Source organism: Crinia signifera, chromosome 7 (assembly GCF_055691185.1).
Source record: "Crinia signifera chromosome 7, ASM5569118v1, whole genome shotgun sequence".
NCBI classification, from domain to species: Eukaryota; Metazoa; Chordata; class Amphibia; order Anura; family Myobatrachidae; genus Crinia; species Crinia signifera.
In genome coordinates, this window is record NC_139223.1 from 105045444 (window position 1) to 105062354 (window position 16911).

The 16911-nt window shown below is 45.2% G+C and overlaps 1 protein-coding gene across 1 annotated transcript in view; it reads left to right on the forward strand.

Annotated features, from left to right (window-relative positions):
• Window positions 1-16911, forward strand: part of DNAJB11 (DnaJ heat shock protein family (Hsp40) member B11) — a 69568-nt gene that overhangs the window by 24213 nt on the left and 28444 nt on the right. Inside the window, exons 4-5 of the mRNA XM_083153591.1 lie at window positions 1731-1863; window positions 13083-13225. Of these exons, the coding sequence (XP_083009717.1) occupies window positions 1731-1863; window positions 13083-13225 (276 nt within the window). The remainder of the gene's footprint in view (window positions 1-1730; window positions 1864-13082; window positions 13226-16911) is intronic.

The window sequence follows — 16911 nt, forward strand, 5'->3', positions numbered from 1 at the left end:
CTGATGGTTGCATTGGGAGATAGTAAACATGTTTAAAAATACAGATGTTCCCCAATCCTGATGGGGATTGCAGAATCTGACATTTTTAGCCAGTTAAATTTCCCTGAGCAGGTCAGCATATACAAGGATCGAATCAACTAATTTATGGGCACGTTTAATCACACAATTCTAAACCTACATGAAGTTGGAGAGAGTTTGTAACTTTCTTCACCCTTACAAAGCAGACAAATGGGTGGAAGCAAGGGGAGTAGAATGTGTTAGACCAGTGGTTCCCAAAAATGTGGTCCCCCTGAAGGACCCAACTTTTCAGGTTTTCCACACAAACTGTTAGGAGTTCTTGAGGACAGAGTTTGAGTACCACTGGGTTTTACTGTTACACAAGGTGCTCGATAGTAAGTTTAGGAAAACAACATTAATACAGAGGATTAAATACTGGCATCACACAACTAAATGAGCCCATACATGGTCCGTTGTGGACCGGCTCCGTTCTGTACTATGCGATGCGCACTCCCGCGCATCACATAGTACGGTACAAAAAGTATGTGCTGCACATACTTTTTGTACTAGGTAAACATCATATCGGATCGCAGTGTATGCACAAGGGATGCGATCCGATATGATGTGTGCTGTTTAAGCACAGAACGGATCCAATGAACGGACCGTGTATGGGGGGGGCTTTACTCTTATCTTATCTTATTGGCTATCCAACTATCACATGTTTTGGAGAAAAAACATGTGGCAGCATATAGCCAATAAGATCCCTTTTTGAGATCTGGGTAAATCCGGACCTGCACATCTCTAATTATATCCCTTTATTACTGATGCATTACTATGTCCTCCGAGTACCTCATTATCCCCTTTTGTGTAGCTACCAGTAGGCATTGTATAACAGTGAGGTGCGGTTAGGGTAGGCAAATGAGCAGAGCCTCAACTATCATACTCTAGAATACTCAAGTTTTGAGTATAAAAATTATTAGAATAATAAAAAGAAGATATTTATACGTATCTTTATTATTCATATCACTTTTCTATCAGTTTTGACTATGAAAGTTTTATGTTTGAGTAAATCTTATGATATTAGCCAGTGCCTAGCCATTAACATTACTGCATCTCACTGGTATAACGCATACATATTTTGATGGCTGTTGTGCATTTCTTTGTCCTTTTTTATTTTGGAATAACTGTTTCCTGAACATGGTGTTTGTCTGTGTTGTCCCATTCTTTAGTTTGAACAATCTTAAGGTGCCCATACGCGGTGCGATGCGCACTCCCGCATGCATCGCACAGTACAAAAAGTATGTGCTGCACATACTTTTTGTACTGCCTTGTGATCGCATCGCATGCAAAACGCAAAGTGTATGGGCACCTTAAGCCCTGCATCACTTGACACCTGCCAACTTCCTAGTTCTGAAGTCAAAATCGAGGCTTTCTTCACAAACAGATGATTGGAGTACAGTATGCCCTACTCTGTCATATTTCTACTGCCACATTAAGAAACTAACATTAACTAGTTTCAATTCAGTATGAATGTCCTTTTTAAATAGGTTATTTTGTCATTTGTATTTGATCTATATGCATATGAATCATTTATACCTTTTTTAAAGTGTAATGTTAAAAATTATCTGTGGTGCGGCAATCGGATTACATTGGTCAAAGTGCATGAGGCAATTTCTCATTCTAAGTTCATCATGTATTTTCAACAGCTACATAAATCCTATTTTCCTTTTTAGTTTCTTTGGGGACTTTGGATTCATGTTTGGAGGTAATCCACGTCAACAGGACAGAAACGTTCCTCGTGGCAGTGACATAATAATTGATCTAGAAGTGACGTTGGAAGAAGTTTACTCTGGAAATTTTGTAGAAGTACGGTTTACTTTTTGTATTTTTTTACTTGCATGTTCTTTTTACAAAAAAAAATGCATACGATCAGCCATTCATGAGGTTAAAACAGCTATTCAATATAAATATTAGGGTGGTTTAATAAGTAAAGAAACAAGATGTCCCCTGTGTAATGTTCTTTATTTCATTTTAATTTCCCGTTAGTACAGAATAGGTAGACCACTGCTTCCTCTCATGACCATCACACTGCACCACATATCGGTCATACTGTCCCAACATCCATGAAGATGACAGGGTTGGCTGAAATATGGTCAAATATTGAGATGTGTTTAGATTTCTGTGTTTGAAAGGACACATCAGCAGCTGAAATTAATAGCACATTTTTGTGTGGTCATAGGATGTTATTCAGACCTGATCGCTGTGGTGCGATTTAGCAGCACCCTGAGATATAGTCTGTGTGAAGTCCTACCTCCTGCGAGCCTGCATATTGCTTAGGAAAGCTTGTGAAAATTAGCTGGAAATCCATTTGCAAGCCGTTCACCATGTGTGCAGTCTGTATGTAACCCAGGACTTGGCGGCTGCAATAGAAGCAGTCGAATTAAGGCCTTAGCTGATGTCACATGACTTTCCCTTATACACCTGGGCATGTCTGTGTTTTAGCCGACACTCCTAGAAAACATTCAGACACTGCCCCAAAAAACGCCAGCTTCCTGTCAACTTACATACAGGCAGCGATTAAAAAAAACAATTGCAGGATGGCCTTGCGCATGCATTCCATTATCCGTACGCATGTGTAGTCTATTGATAAGTGCTTGCGCGACAAATTTGAACTTTTGTGATCAGAGCTGAATAACCTCTATATAGTCTTCAAATGCTTGGTCCCTACTTTAAAAACACATAACCCCTATAACGTCATGTCATGGAAGCAGCTTTGGGTTTGGTGCACTCAAGATTAAAAGGGCAATTGACGCAGGTGAATCCTACTGTAAAGAAGTCTTATATGTATGCTTAATTAAACAAAATAAGGATGTGCACATGACTTATTCTTAACATCCTCTTAGTGTGTGTGTGTATGTATATATATATATATATATATATATATATATATATATATATATATATATATCTATTTTCTAGCAAATATAACATCAGATCACACACACAAAAAAAATGGGAGAGATTTGGTAAGAAATTTCCAGGTTTTTTTTTAAAGCGGCAATCATTTACACTTCAAAACCAGTTTGATTTTGAAGTGTAAATGATTACCGCTTTAAAAAAACTGGAGATTTCTTAACAAATCTTTCACTTTCTGAATCACAACATGTTTAAACTTTAGCTCTACAATGGAGTTATTACAAACAGTATTTTCTAAACCATGTTTGGGTGCAATAGAATGGAAGCAAACAGGACTTTTTCACTGTTCTCCTTATTGTGGTCTACACATTGGGTGTGATAACCCATCAGTAGTATTGTGGGGGGTTGTGTGTGTGTTTTTTAATGTATGGCCTTCAACAATTGTGATAAGCATAAGAGAACACTATGTGTTGCTGGAACAGTCTATAACACAAGTCAGATTGTTCTTTCTATCTTGCCTTGACATGGGGGCTTATTCTGGTTCCCTCTTAGAGGCAAATTCCTTCTCAAATGGACAAAACCATATGCACTGCAGGTGGGGCAGATATAACATGTGCAGATAGAATTAGATTTAGGTGGGGTTTTTCTTCAAAGTGAGATCTATATTGCAGTGTAGAAATAAAGCAGTCATTTTGTTTCTGTGCAGGAAAAATACTCACTGAACCAAATCGAATTCTCTCTGCACATGTTACATCAGCCCCACCTGCATTGCACATGGTTTTGTCCATTTTTAAAAAGGAATTTGCCTTTGCGAGTGAACCAGAATAAGGCCCATAGTTTGCAAATAAAGGCCCATACACACTGGGCGACTATGAGCTGAAAGTCGCTAAAAACAGCATGTTTAAGTGGCTTTCAGCACAAAGCTATTGTGCACATAAAACATGGAATGGAAAAAGTTGCATACAAAGATGCTCTGCACTAAACACTGTGGTGGTTAGTGCAATCACATTTCTAAAGGAGCACATCCGTAGCCAGAGCCGAATTTCCCATTAGGCACGTGAGGCACCGGCCTAGGGGCGGCACATGTTTGGGGGCGGCACTTGGATGCCTGTGATAGTACTGTCAGCCCAAAATGTACCAATAACTGCAAAATATCCACTGTACTGTACTATATTCCATCTTAAATAGAATGTAAATGGATAGGACATGCAGATACTGCCCCTATAAACTGTCCTACTTAGTAAACATTATTGTTGTGCCTAGGGGTGCCCTCCTCCCTAAATCCGCCCCTGTCCGTAGCTGAAATTCATCTCAACTTGTCGAATTGTATGGTGATACCAACATAGTCAGTTTGACTATGTTGGTATCGCCATACAATTCGACAAGTTGAGATGAATTTCAGATGCTGATCTCCTTTAAAAATCTGATTGCACTAACCACCACAGTGTTTGAACATGTTTCCATATTCTTTAGCGCAGAGCATCTTTGTATGCAACTTTTTTCATTCCATTTTTCTTATTTACAAAATAATGCATATACTGTAGGACAGACAAGCCGTTTCTGCTGATTAAAATCATGTGGCATGTCTTTATTCTGTGCGTGACTGCGGGTGTATCTACATATGAAATGCATAGTATTGTTCATCCTATACATAGAGATGTAGCGCCTTTCTTCATTGCAGGGACTGGCAGTGGATTCGCCACCCCCCCGCATCCCCTTACAACGGAGCTCCCCTCGTCGCCAGTCCCCGCCATGTCTCCCCCACGCCCCTCCCCCAACACTGCCCATCTCCCTGAAGCAGAGACGGGCAGGGTTCCCGTCCCCTGCTGACGGTAAACTGGGACACGCGTTCATCCCAGTCAGATGTATCGTCCACTCGCAAGCAGGGGGCGGTCTGACGAGTGCCGGCGCTGGATGAGCGGGGCTACATCTGTACTGTTTTGATCATAGGACTCATTCAAATGGATACATTTGCACGTGAACACAGCACTACAGAGTCACACAGCGCTCATGCGCTATGTGTAATGAAACTCATCTGTAGCCTCTGGAGGACTATTTGTTATGGCAGTTTCTCTTCCCCAGTGCTACAATCTATGTTTCTGATCATCTTAATTAGCACTTACTTTGATCAGCCACTGTGTCGCACCTGAGGTTTGTGTTCACTGGTATGTAGAAGAAGCTGGGTATCCTTATGCTGGCCACACATCAGACCAACTTTCCTCCAACCATCCAACTAGTTGCTTGGATGGAATAAAAATATGGTACTGGATGGATGCAAATATAATATTTACTTCAGAAATTTGCTCACAAAATCTGGAAAAGGACAAAAACTGTCACTCAGACACGGTACTGTAGTTGAACCTGTTTGATTTAAACAATTTGACTGAATGTTTTTGTACATTTTCCTGGGTATGTGAGCACATATCTGATTGTTCTTTGTTCCCATCCAGTACCATATTTGTCCCAAACAGTTGCATGGTTGGAGGAAAGGGAACCAGGACAAGGGATCTACAGCAAAAAGATAGACAACCATTAGTTCGACTTGCAAAAAGGTCGACACTACCATTAGGTCGACAGTGTCTAAGTCAAAAGGTCGACATGGGGTTTTTCACTGTTTTTTTACCCAAATGTCAACACAGTCGACATGGACACAGTTTGAAGTGAACCGGAGCCCCTCGCAGCGCTCTCTTCACTCGCGATGCTTCGGGCATGGTGCCTTGCTGCGCTTGGCACACTATTTTATTTATTATGAAATACCGCCTGTCGGCACACGTCGACTCAGAAAACAGTGAAAAAAGCCCATGTCAACTTGTTGACTGTCAACCTAGACACTGTCGACCTAATAGTAGCTTCGACCTTTTTGCATGTTGACCTTTTTGCATGTCGAACTAAAGGTGTCGACCTAATGGTTGTCTATCTTTTTGCTGTAGACAAATAGTCCGGATCCCGGAGGAAAGTTGGTCTGATGTGTGGCAAGCATTAGGAACTTAGCATGTATGTGTAGGAAACCTCGGGTGAAGGACCAGAGTGCGACACCCGAAGGCATGACCAATGATGGAGGAAACTGGAAGTAAAATATATTGGTAGTTTCATTGAAACAGTAGACAGATGAATAACTGTGAAAAAAACAAATTTGTGTGCGTGACTAAAAGTTTGGCTGAAGCCGCTGTGAATGGTCTCTGGAACTCAATAGGACTTACACCAACAGGTCCTTAGAGAAGAACAGAAGCAAAAGGGTTTTGAGTTCCAAATACGGTACACAGCGCTAAATTTAAATACATAAAATGGCGTGGACTGGTGATAAACAATTCAATGTGCACAAAACAAACAGGAAAGTACTTCCCTTCCGTATATTCCAATAGATAAAAGGTAAGTATATCGATCCTTTTTCAACTGAATAAAAGAATTCTCTGTACTTATGTTATATCTGGGCTCCCGTTTTTCTTATGAGACCACGTCCCCTCGCAGGGCGCGCCACGCTTCGGGCACGGTGGCTCACTGCGGGAGCCCAGATAATACATAAGTACCGAATTCTCAAGGTGTGTAGTCTGTTTTTTTCATGAGTGTCCCAATGTGATCATAAAAATGAAAGAACCTACATTGTGTGAACAGGTGAAATGAAATAAAATAATTTCGTTCTAAGGTGCTTTGAAATTAGAATATCTGTGAAATAATTGCTTTTCCTTGATAGGAGGTCTACTCCGGGGGCGTACCTCTACTCACATAAATATTATACGATATAATCCCATAAAGGTTTCTTTCGATAAGGCCCCTCAGAATTATCAAACAGGGAAGCATACCCCCACTCACTGGTTACTGGGTAGAGTAACTCCTATAAAGGTATCTTTCGTAGAGATTTTTCTTTTTCGTCCACTAGGGGGCACAGGAGTTCACGCTAGGTATGAGAGGTGAGGTAGCAGAGCGTGCACCAAAGGGTTACAAAAATGTACCCAACATGCTCCCTGCCTCCCTTCTCCCTCATAACCCGCCCCCTGACCCTGGGTCACCAGTTTTTTCTTTGGTGCCAAGGAGAGAGCAGCACCATTATCGCGGCTGTTAGAACAGCCATGGGTTAGAGCTGCTGCGGCGGGTGCTCTTTTAGTGAATCACCGGCAGCGCAGCTCCATCACTCTGCGGTGGCGACGGCAGCGCTGGCGACTGGGCTGGGGACTTCCGTCGCGGGACCCTCTCTCGGAGGCTCCCGCATGCTGCACTCCGTCCCCGGGCAGGTAAGCGGCGGTCCCCTGCTTGCAAGGAGCCGCGTCTAGCAGCGACCCCCCCCCCCCCGTTTGTATGGGAGTCAGCGGGGGGGCAGGCAGTGGGGGTCTGGACTGCTCCACCTTTCCACTAGATCACCAGGGACAATTAGTCAGGCTATGTCCCGGGGGTTGATGCCTGAGGGGGAGGTTAGACAGCCTGGGAACCTACAGCCATACACATTGGAAATGTTGTATATTGGGCCTGGTTAGTACTTGAGTGGGAGACCACATAGCAACACCAGGTGCTGTAGGTTAGTCCCTCCCCCACCCCTGGGGACGTGCTGAGGCTTGCTCTCTGATTGCCCCAGGTGTCCCAGCTCCTCATTAAGGTCCTAATCAGCAGCCATTCTGGCACTTGCTGGGTTTAGAGACGGAGGCTGCTGGGATTCTCCCCCACACCCTGCTCCTGGAGTCTGGTGTGTGTGTGGTATTTCTCCTCTCCTGCTGCTGGCTGGATTGTTGAGCTCTGCGGATGTCTTCTTTCCAATATCATTGGAAGCTTGAAGACAGCCTGGGATCTACAGCTAATGCTGTATATTGGGCCTGGTTAGTACTTGAGTGGGTGACCACATAGGAACACCAGGTGCTGTAGGAGTACGGATGGTGTAATGGTTAGCATTACTGCCTCACAGCACAGGGGTCCTGGGTTCGATTCCCACCATGGCCCTAACTGTGCGGAGTTTGTATATTCTCCCCGTACTTGAGTGGGTTTCCTCCGGGTACTCCGGTTTCCTCCCACAATCCTAAAAAAAAAATTTGCCCCAGGTGTCCCAGTACCTCATTAAGGTCCTAATCAGCAGCCATTCTGGCACTTGCTGGGTTTAGAGATGGAGGCTGCTGGGATTCTCCCCCACACCCTGCTTCTGGAGCCTGGTGTTTGTGGTATTTATCCTCTCCTGCGGCTGGCTGGATTGTTGGGCTCTGCTGCTGTCTTCCTTCCAATATCATTGGAAGAGATGAAAGTTTGAAACACTGTCACCATTCATAGTATGCATATACGGTGTCTCCTTTTCAGCTTGCTGAATTGTTGAGTTTATCTGCCCATACCAAATGGCTTTGCTAAAGCTTTGTGGGTAAGGCTGCAAGTGTGTTGCTTGGGTGTCAGTGTTGTAACTGCTGGACAGTGTGCCTAAGGCGAAACCTGGCAAGGAGACTCCATCTCCGATGCAGCGTACCTGTAGGGTATGTGTGGACATACTCTCTCGGCAGGAGGAGGATATCTGTTCCGGGTGTTTGGCCCTTGAAACAGATCTTCTGCCGCCTTCACAGCAGGAACCGGCCTTGGCTTCGACCTTGACTCAGGTATTGACATATTGACCGCTTGTCAACTCCTGTACCTCCTGCGCCCCTGCCCCCTGTGCCCATGCCCCCTGTGGCAGTGGCCAGCACCAGTGTTGGGGCAGCTCCTGCTTATGTAGAGCCCCCTTGGTGGCAATCCTTTGCACAATCTGTGCAGGGGTTGACGGCTACTCTGGCGGGCAGGGATTCCAGGAGGCAGTGTAGGCAGCAGAGTCCCGATGCGGGTTCTCCGCGTTCCGATTCGGATTCCAGCTCAGAGGGGAGTTCTTACTCTTCAGTGGCGGAATCCGCAGGGGCCGATGACACTTTGTCCTCAGCGGAGGTAGAGTCTCTGATGCAGGAGGTTAAGGCAGTCCTCCAGATGGAGGATGAGGCTCCTGCCCCTAAAAGTAAAGACCTGCTTTTTAAGCGTCTTAAGAAGGTATCATCCCAGCTCCCGCCTTCGGCCCTCATGGAGGATTTATTGGAGACTGCGTGGTCTCATCCAGCTTTCCAAGCGACTTATTACTGTTTAACCTGTTCCTCCCACAGAGAGGGCTAAGTGGGAAAATCCTCCCCTGGCGGATGATCATGTTGCGCGATTAGCTCGCGCTTCAGTACTGCCCATTTCGGATTCTTCATCGTTGAAGGACCCCTCTGAGAATTTCCTCAGGACTGCTTTTTCACAGGCAGGGGCCATTAGGTGTACCACGCTTGCCGCGTCATGGGTGGCCAAGGCAGTGTCTGAGTGGGCGGCCAAGGTGGAGAGAGGTTTGTCCGACGGCATTCCGGTTCCCCCCTCCTCAGTGTTATTTTTGCACGGGTCTTCCAAAGGACCCAGCGAAACGACAAGTGCTACAGCTTTCCATCTGCTCTCTTTTGGACTCGAACGTCATTGTTCCAGTTCCTCAGGAGCAGAGGGGTCAGGGGTTCTTCTCCACCCTATTCTTGATTGACAAACTGGATGGTTCTCACCGTCCTATCCTGAATCTGAAGTCGCTCACTATTTTTCTGCGAGTGCCGAAGTTTCGCATGGAGTCCCTGCGTTCGATCATTCTCTCACTGGAGCCAGGGGACTTCATGGCCTCGTAGATATACTCCACATCCCCATCCGACAGGAACATCAGCACTTTGAGGTTCGCCCTTCGGGTTGAACACTTCCAGTTCAGGGCGCTACCTTTTGGTCTATCTACGGCTCCCAGGGTGTTCACCAAGGTGATGGCGGTCAGGGCTGCACACCTGCACCGGCTGGGGGTTCGGATGATTCCATACCTGGATGGCCCACTGATTTTGTCAAAGTCCCCAGACCTACTACGGAGTCATTTGCAGGTCATGATTACACTTCTGTTATCTCACGGTGGAGGATAAGCTGGAAGAAATCGTTTCTTACTCCTTCTCAAAGGACACTTTACTTGGGAGCTCGGCTGGGCACTCGGTTGTAGAGAGTATATCTTCCAGAGGATAAGATCCACTCCCTTCAGAGGAAGATTCATTCCCTTATAGGTCACAGAAGGGTCTCAGTACACAAAGTGTATGGTGGTGTCTTCGACATGGTAGAGTATACACAGTTTCACTCGCGCCCACTTCGGCTTTACACTCTCAGCCAGTGGACAGGAGATCATACTCGTCTAAGGAGTCAATTGATCACACTGCCCCCGAAGGTTCGCCTGTCTCTCACATGGTGGTTAAAGACAGACAACTTGTCTCAGGGCCGCCCGTTTTGGATTCCAACCTGCGTCTTGCTTACCACGGATGCCAGCCTACGGGGCTGGGGAGCGGTTGGCAATTCTCAATCTTTTCAGGGTCGCTGGATGGCTCAGGAGAGTCGCCTTCCGATCAATCTCCTGGAATTGAGAGCAATCCTTCTGGCTCTTCAGAGGTTGGGGTCCCTCATCCGGGTGCCCTGTAAAGATCCGGTCCGACAGCACCACGCCCGTGGCCTTTATCAACAGGCAGGGTGGGACACGCAGCAAAGGAGCGATGAAAGAAGTCTCCAAGATATTCAGGTGGCCGGAGAAGCAGATTTCTGCAGTCTTCATCCCAGGGGTTCTCAATTTTTAAGGCAGACTTTTTAAGTCAGCAAGATAGTGTACGCATTCCCCCTGTTTCAACTCCTACTTCGCCTTCTGTGGAAGTTCAGGAAGGAGGTTGGATTGATGATCCTAGTGGCCCCAGATTGGCCCCGTCGAGGTTGTTACGGGGATCTATGGAACCTGTTGGTAGCCTCTCCTCTGAGTCTACCTCTGCGTCCAGACCTAATTTCACAGAGGCCATTCCGACACCCGGTCTTGAGTCGCCTGGCCTTGACGGGCTGGCTGTTGAGGTCTCTCTCTTTAGAGGTTTTCCGGGCACTTCAATCGTCTCCTTTCGAGCCTCTGGAGGAGGTGGATCTGAAATGGCTATCCTGGAAGGTGGCTTCTTGTTGGCTATTTCCTCAGCACGAAGGGGGTCTGACATGAGTGCATTATCATGGAAACCGTCTTTTCTGGTATTTCACCCGGACAGGGCGGTTCTTTGTACCAAACTGGATTTTCTTCCAAAGGTGGTGTCGGAGTTTCACCTTAACCAGGAAATAGTGGTGCCTTCTTTTCCAGGTTCTTCTGAAGCTGAAGCTTCTCTTGATGTAGTCCGTGCGTTGCAGATGTATCTTCGCAGGACTAAGTCAACTTGTAAGTCGGGTTCACTGTTTGTGCTTTATGGGGCCAATAAGAGGGGCTGGCCCGCTTCCAAACAGTCCTTGGCGAGATGGCTCAGATCAGTGGTTCGCCAAGCGTATCTTTCCGCACTGATTACTCCCCCGGAGGGGATTACTGCACATTCTACCAGGTCTGTGGGTACATCCTGGGCCGCTAATCGAGGCGCCTCGGCTGAACAGCTCTGTAAGGCGGCTACTTGGTCCTCTTCCCAGACCTTTATCAAGTTTTATGCATTTGATACCTTTGCATCGGCTAATGCACAGTTTGGTAGACATGTGCTTTCCGCAGTCCAGGAGCGTTCCCCACCCGTGAGGGGACAGCTTTAGGACGTCCCAGCGTGAACTCCTGTGCCCCCTAGTGGATGAAAAAGAAAATAGGATTTATGGTCTTACCTTGATAAATCCCTTTCTTTGAGTCCATAGGGGGCACAGGACGCCCTCCCAGACACACCTGATAGCGGGGCTTCCTATGTAGGAAAGTTCCATGGCTTTAGGGCCTGTATGCTATGTGGTTGTGCGTTTGCTCTTCCTTCTTCTCTGGCTCTGCTCCTACCTTGGGCTTGCTAACGAAACTGGTGACCCAGGGTCAGGGGGCGGGTTATGAGGGAGAAGGGAGGCAGGGAGCATGTTGGGTACATTTTTGTAACCCTTTGGTGCACGCTCTGCTACCTCACCTCTCATACCCAGCGTGAACTCCTGTGCCCCCTATGGACTCAAAGAAAGGGATTTATCAAGGTAAGACCATAAATCCTATTTTTTGAAAGGTGTGTTCTAAAAAGTAGGGTCAGTAGTTTTATGTTGGCGTACCCTTACTCACATCCGAAGTAGCAGATGAAAACACATAAAGGTATCTTTGTATTTCTGATTCAAGAGGGTTAGCCAAAGAAAATGGCGTACCGCACTCACAATGTTTTAAAATGGAGCCAGACGCATCAAGGTATCTTTTAGTGTCAAAAAATCCCTTGTATAATAAACAGACTTGGGTCTCTCAATGTGGATTTTTTTGTAGAACCCAAAAAGAGGAAAAAAATGGTATGTAGACTAAAAAACAAAAAAAAAAGACATAATGTCCATAGTTGGACTATAGATACATACAGTTCGAGTTCATATGTACAAGATGAGTGAAAACATTCAAGATAAAAATTACCAAAAATGAATAAAATAAAAAAAATGCAAAATGGACCTGATAGACCCAGGGGGCAACGTGAAAACTACAACACAGTCACAAAAACAATAGATGGTATAAGTCCAGACAGAGTGAAAGGTTAGGGTATCCAACGTTACCTCCGTAGGTCAGGCAGGTCCAAGATGCAGAGAGTCCCCTAGTGTCAACGCGTTTCAGCTCTCTAAGAGCCTTTTTCAAGACATGGGGACTAAGGCAGACTTCTGGATATTTAAATGATAGTGGTCCAATCAGATGGTCACAGGAAGTGGTTGCTCACAATCAATAAGTGCATGCATTTATCCAGTGCAAATCAAATTTTGGATTGCTGGATAAAAAAATTGCACCTGAAAATACTGTTTCGGTGAAACCTGTTTTTTTGTTTTGTTTTGTTTTTCACTAGAAAAAGTCCAGTTTTCAAATATTTTTCTTTGCCTGGCATAAGCAAATGAAACTCTGGGGCAGATGTATTAAGCCTTAACAAGAGATAAATGCAAGGCTGATAAACATCCAGCCAATCAGCTCCTTACTGACTTTTTTCAAACACAGCCTGTAACATAGCAGTTACGATGTGATTGGCTGCTCATTTATCTCTCTTTATCACCCTCGTATTTATCTCTTGCTAAGGCTTAATACATCTGCCCCAATGCCTTTTGTCATCTTAACTGTATTTTAACTCAAGCACCTGTATTGCTAGGTTATAAAACCTGTTTACATTAATTTAAATTAGGAATGCAGCAATTTTACGGTACATTACCCTTCTGTGTTTCCTCAGGTGGTAAGAAATAAGCCTGTAGCTCGCCAAGCACCAGGCAAGCGTAAATGTAACTGTCGCCAGGAAATGAGGACAACACAGCTGGGGCCCGGGCGTTTTCAAATGACACAGGAAGTTGTTTGTGATGAATGCCCTAATGTCAAGTAAGAATAATGATATGTTTTATTTACTGTTTGAAAAAAAAGCATCTAATTATTGTAAGCATCTAAATATTACTCAATATTTGTGTTTAAGAATGACAATGTGTTTAAGTAGTTGTTAACCCTGTTCTCTCACACACACCATTCTTTACCATTTAACCTCCTGTAGACTTTACCTATTCCTTATTTTCAAGTTGAAAATCTCAGGGTCTTATGCTGGGTAGACATTAGACTAGCATTTTTCAACCACTGTGCCATGGCACACTAATGTGAAATCTGAAAAGAGGTGAAACAGGAAGTGCTATGCCTGCACCATACATGTGAGTATAATCTCTCCCCTGAGGAAACTTATTCTAAGGAGATGTACAAATTCAGAAAGCAAAGTGTTCTTGTAAGAGATCTGATTTTGCAGTAAGTAGCATTGATTAAATGGAAGTTGTATGCCTTTTTTATCTTTACATTTTTCGGTTCTTACTACAGCTTGTTTCACTCAGGCATAATATATAAAGTAAGCAAACATAATTAGGGCAATACACACCTTTTTTAAAAGATGTTCAATGGATCTCATTGCATCGAATGCTGGAAGGTAACCACCTTCCTGCAGGCACATAGAAAACTAGCGCTACATGTTTGCTATGTCTGGTGCTCTCTAGGTCTTATATGAGTAAAATATGTTGTATTATTCCCTATATTATTATGAAATGTATTTTTAGTGTCCTAGCTGTTGGTTTTTAAGTTAAAAGGAGAACTCTAAAGGCCCCCATACACTACGCGATTTGGCTTCGATTTCACCAGAGCAGAAATGGGGGGCGCGGCGTGAGAATAGAAAGAAATCCTATTCAAAAGACTGGGCGGCCGCTGATTGGCTGGGAACTCAGCCAATCAGCGGCCGCTCAGTCTTTTGAATAGGATTGTTTCAATTCTCCCGCTGCTCTGCGGTCCCCATGGCGAGCTGGAGAATAGAAACCATCCTATTCAATGCTCCTGTAATGCTCCTGTCGCTCCCCGCTCCAAAGGACTGCTAGCTCTCCTGCAGCTCCCCGGATTTTTACATGTGATAAATCGCATCTGATTTATCACTTGTAAAAAATTGCACATCAAGTGCCAAATCTTATCAATCTGGGAGAGCTCAGGGGAAATCGGGGCTGACTAGTGTATGGGGGCCTTAAGACAACCTAAATCAAATGCGGCTTTTGTATAGTCCTATTGCAAATGTAACAATAACCTTTAATTTGACTGGCTTCAGTAGATACTGTACATCACTTTTCCTCAGTCTCTAGTATCACCATTACCTCCAAGCTAAATAGTAGGTAAGGATGCTATTTACAAAACTGTAGTGTGAGGTGTTTTCCCAGAGAGATATGGCTCGAAAGATACGCTATGCTGATGTTTATGCAGTTGAGTTATTATTAGGGATGTGCACCGGCTACTTTTTGGATTCTGATTACCTTCAGGTTTTGGGTTCTAATGGGTTTTGCCAAAGCACCCACTTTGGGATTTAGGTTCTGATTTTTTTTCCAAATAGCATTAAAACTGCTAAAATCGCAGTATTTTTTAAATTTTATGTTTTTTTGCTCCTACGCTATTATTAACCTCAATAACATTCATTTCCAATCATTTCCAGTCTATTCTGAACATGTCACACCTCACAATATTGTTTTTAGGGCAAAAGTTTGCACCGAGGTAGCTGGATAACTATGCTAAGCCACACAAATAGGTGGCTCATCTAGGAGTGGCACTGCAGCGGCAGACAGGATGGCAGTTTGAAAAACTAGGCCCCAAAAAGGCCCCAAAAAGATCCCTATCTGGCTTGATCGTGTTTACCACCAGCCGAGGAGTAGTGTGCGATTTTGGCAGCCTTCTGCAGGCAGTGGCAGTAACGCTCCTGTCACTTACGCCATCTTCCGACGGCGTCTGATTGTGTGATGCAGGGTGAGAGTGGCAGCAGAGGACTCTGAGTAATATAGGGAATATCCTCATCTGCATTACAGTGAATGTGACAGTCATGTACGTGTTATCTGTGCTTAAGGTACAGTGCCTACATTAACAACACTGCAGAATGGCTTCCCGGAGACACCTCTAACACTCTATCTAAGGCAGTAGATGCACCAGCAGAGAGGTATTATATGTATGGCAGTAGAATGTAATGGAACCTACTGACCAGACATAACCAGGCAACGACCAGTCGAGGAGCAGTGTGTACTTCCTCATCCTCACAGATTATCAATTCGTCCCCGCTGGACTCCACAATCACAGGTCCTGTTATTATCTCTGGAGGCAATTCCTGGTCTTAATTGAATAATTGATCATTCATCTTTATAAACATCTCCACATTTTGCGGAAGCAACCTCCTTCGCCGCTGCACTAAAAACTCTTTCGGAGTACACACTGGAGGGGGGACAACTCAGGTAAATTAGAGCCAGTTTGTACAGGGGCTTCCAAACTGCTTTTTTTTCCTGCCAGTACAGGTAAGGACATGTCTACTTGGATGTTGTCACCAAAGTAATCCTCCACCATTTTTTCAATGGTGACCGCATCCAATGCACAGACAGTAGACATGTCAGCAACTGTTGCCAGGTCCTTTAGTCCGGACCAGATGTCCAAACTCCCTCCTGCCTGCCCTGCATCCCCGACAGCGGGTTGTGTGGGAAATCGCAGCTGTTTCCTCGCATCCATAGGTGGGGAGAAAAGGAAGGAGGAGCTCTGGCCGTGTCAAGGTTCCCTTCAGATGACACACTCCTGACCAGCAGGTCTTTGCACCTTTGAAGACTTGTGTCCGGCGGAAACAGAGACACAACATACGCTTTAAACCGAGGATCGAGCACGTTGGCCAGAATGTATTTTCTGACTTTAACAGACTGACCACCCTCGTACCCTGGCAAAGCGTATGGAGGGCTTCATCCACAAGAGCAACATGCTTTGCGGAATCACATCGCTTTAGCTCCTCCTTCATTTTCTCCAGCTGCTTTTGCAACAGCCTGATCAGGGGAATCACCTGACTGAAGCTGGCAGTGTCGGAACTGACTTCACGTGTGGCTAGTTCTAACGACTGGAGAACCTTGCACAACACGGAAATCAGCCTCCACTGCGCTTGATTCAGGTGCAGCCCCGCTCCTCTGCCCATGTCGTAGGTGGCCATGTAGGCTTGAATGGTCTTTTGCTGCTCCTCCTCCATCCTCTGCAGCATATAGAGGATGGAGTTTCAGGGCGTCACTACCTCTTGTTTAAGCTGATGGCAGGGCAAGTTGAGGAGTTTTTGCTGCCGCTCCAGCCTTCGGTAGGCAGTGGGAGAAGTGTCTGCAAATTTTGCCGGCCACCGCAAGCATATCCTGCACGCTCCTGTCACTTATGATGAAATTCTGCACCACCAAGTTTATTGTGTGGGCAAAACATGGCATGTGCTGGAAATCGCCCATGTGTAATGCCCGCACAATGTTACTGGCGTTGTCCGACACCACAATTCCCCAGGAGAGAGTCTAAGGGGGGTAAGCCACTGGGAGATGATTTTCCTCAGTTTCTCTAAGAGGTTGTCAGCATTGTGCCTCTTCCTGAAACCGGTGATACACAGAGTAGCCTGCCTTGGAAGGAGCTGGCGTGCAGGAGATGCAATGCATCTACCCAGTGGGGTGTCATTCATTTAGTCCTTAGTTTTCCCTGATCCACTTGTCCACATGTCCGTAGTTATGTGG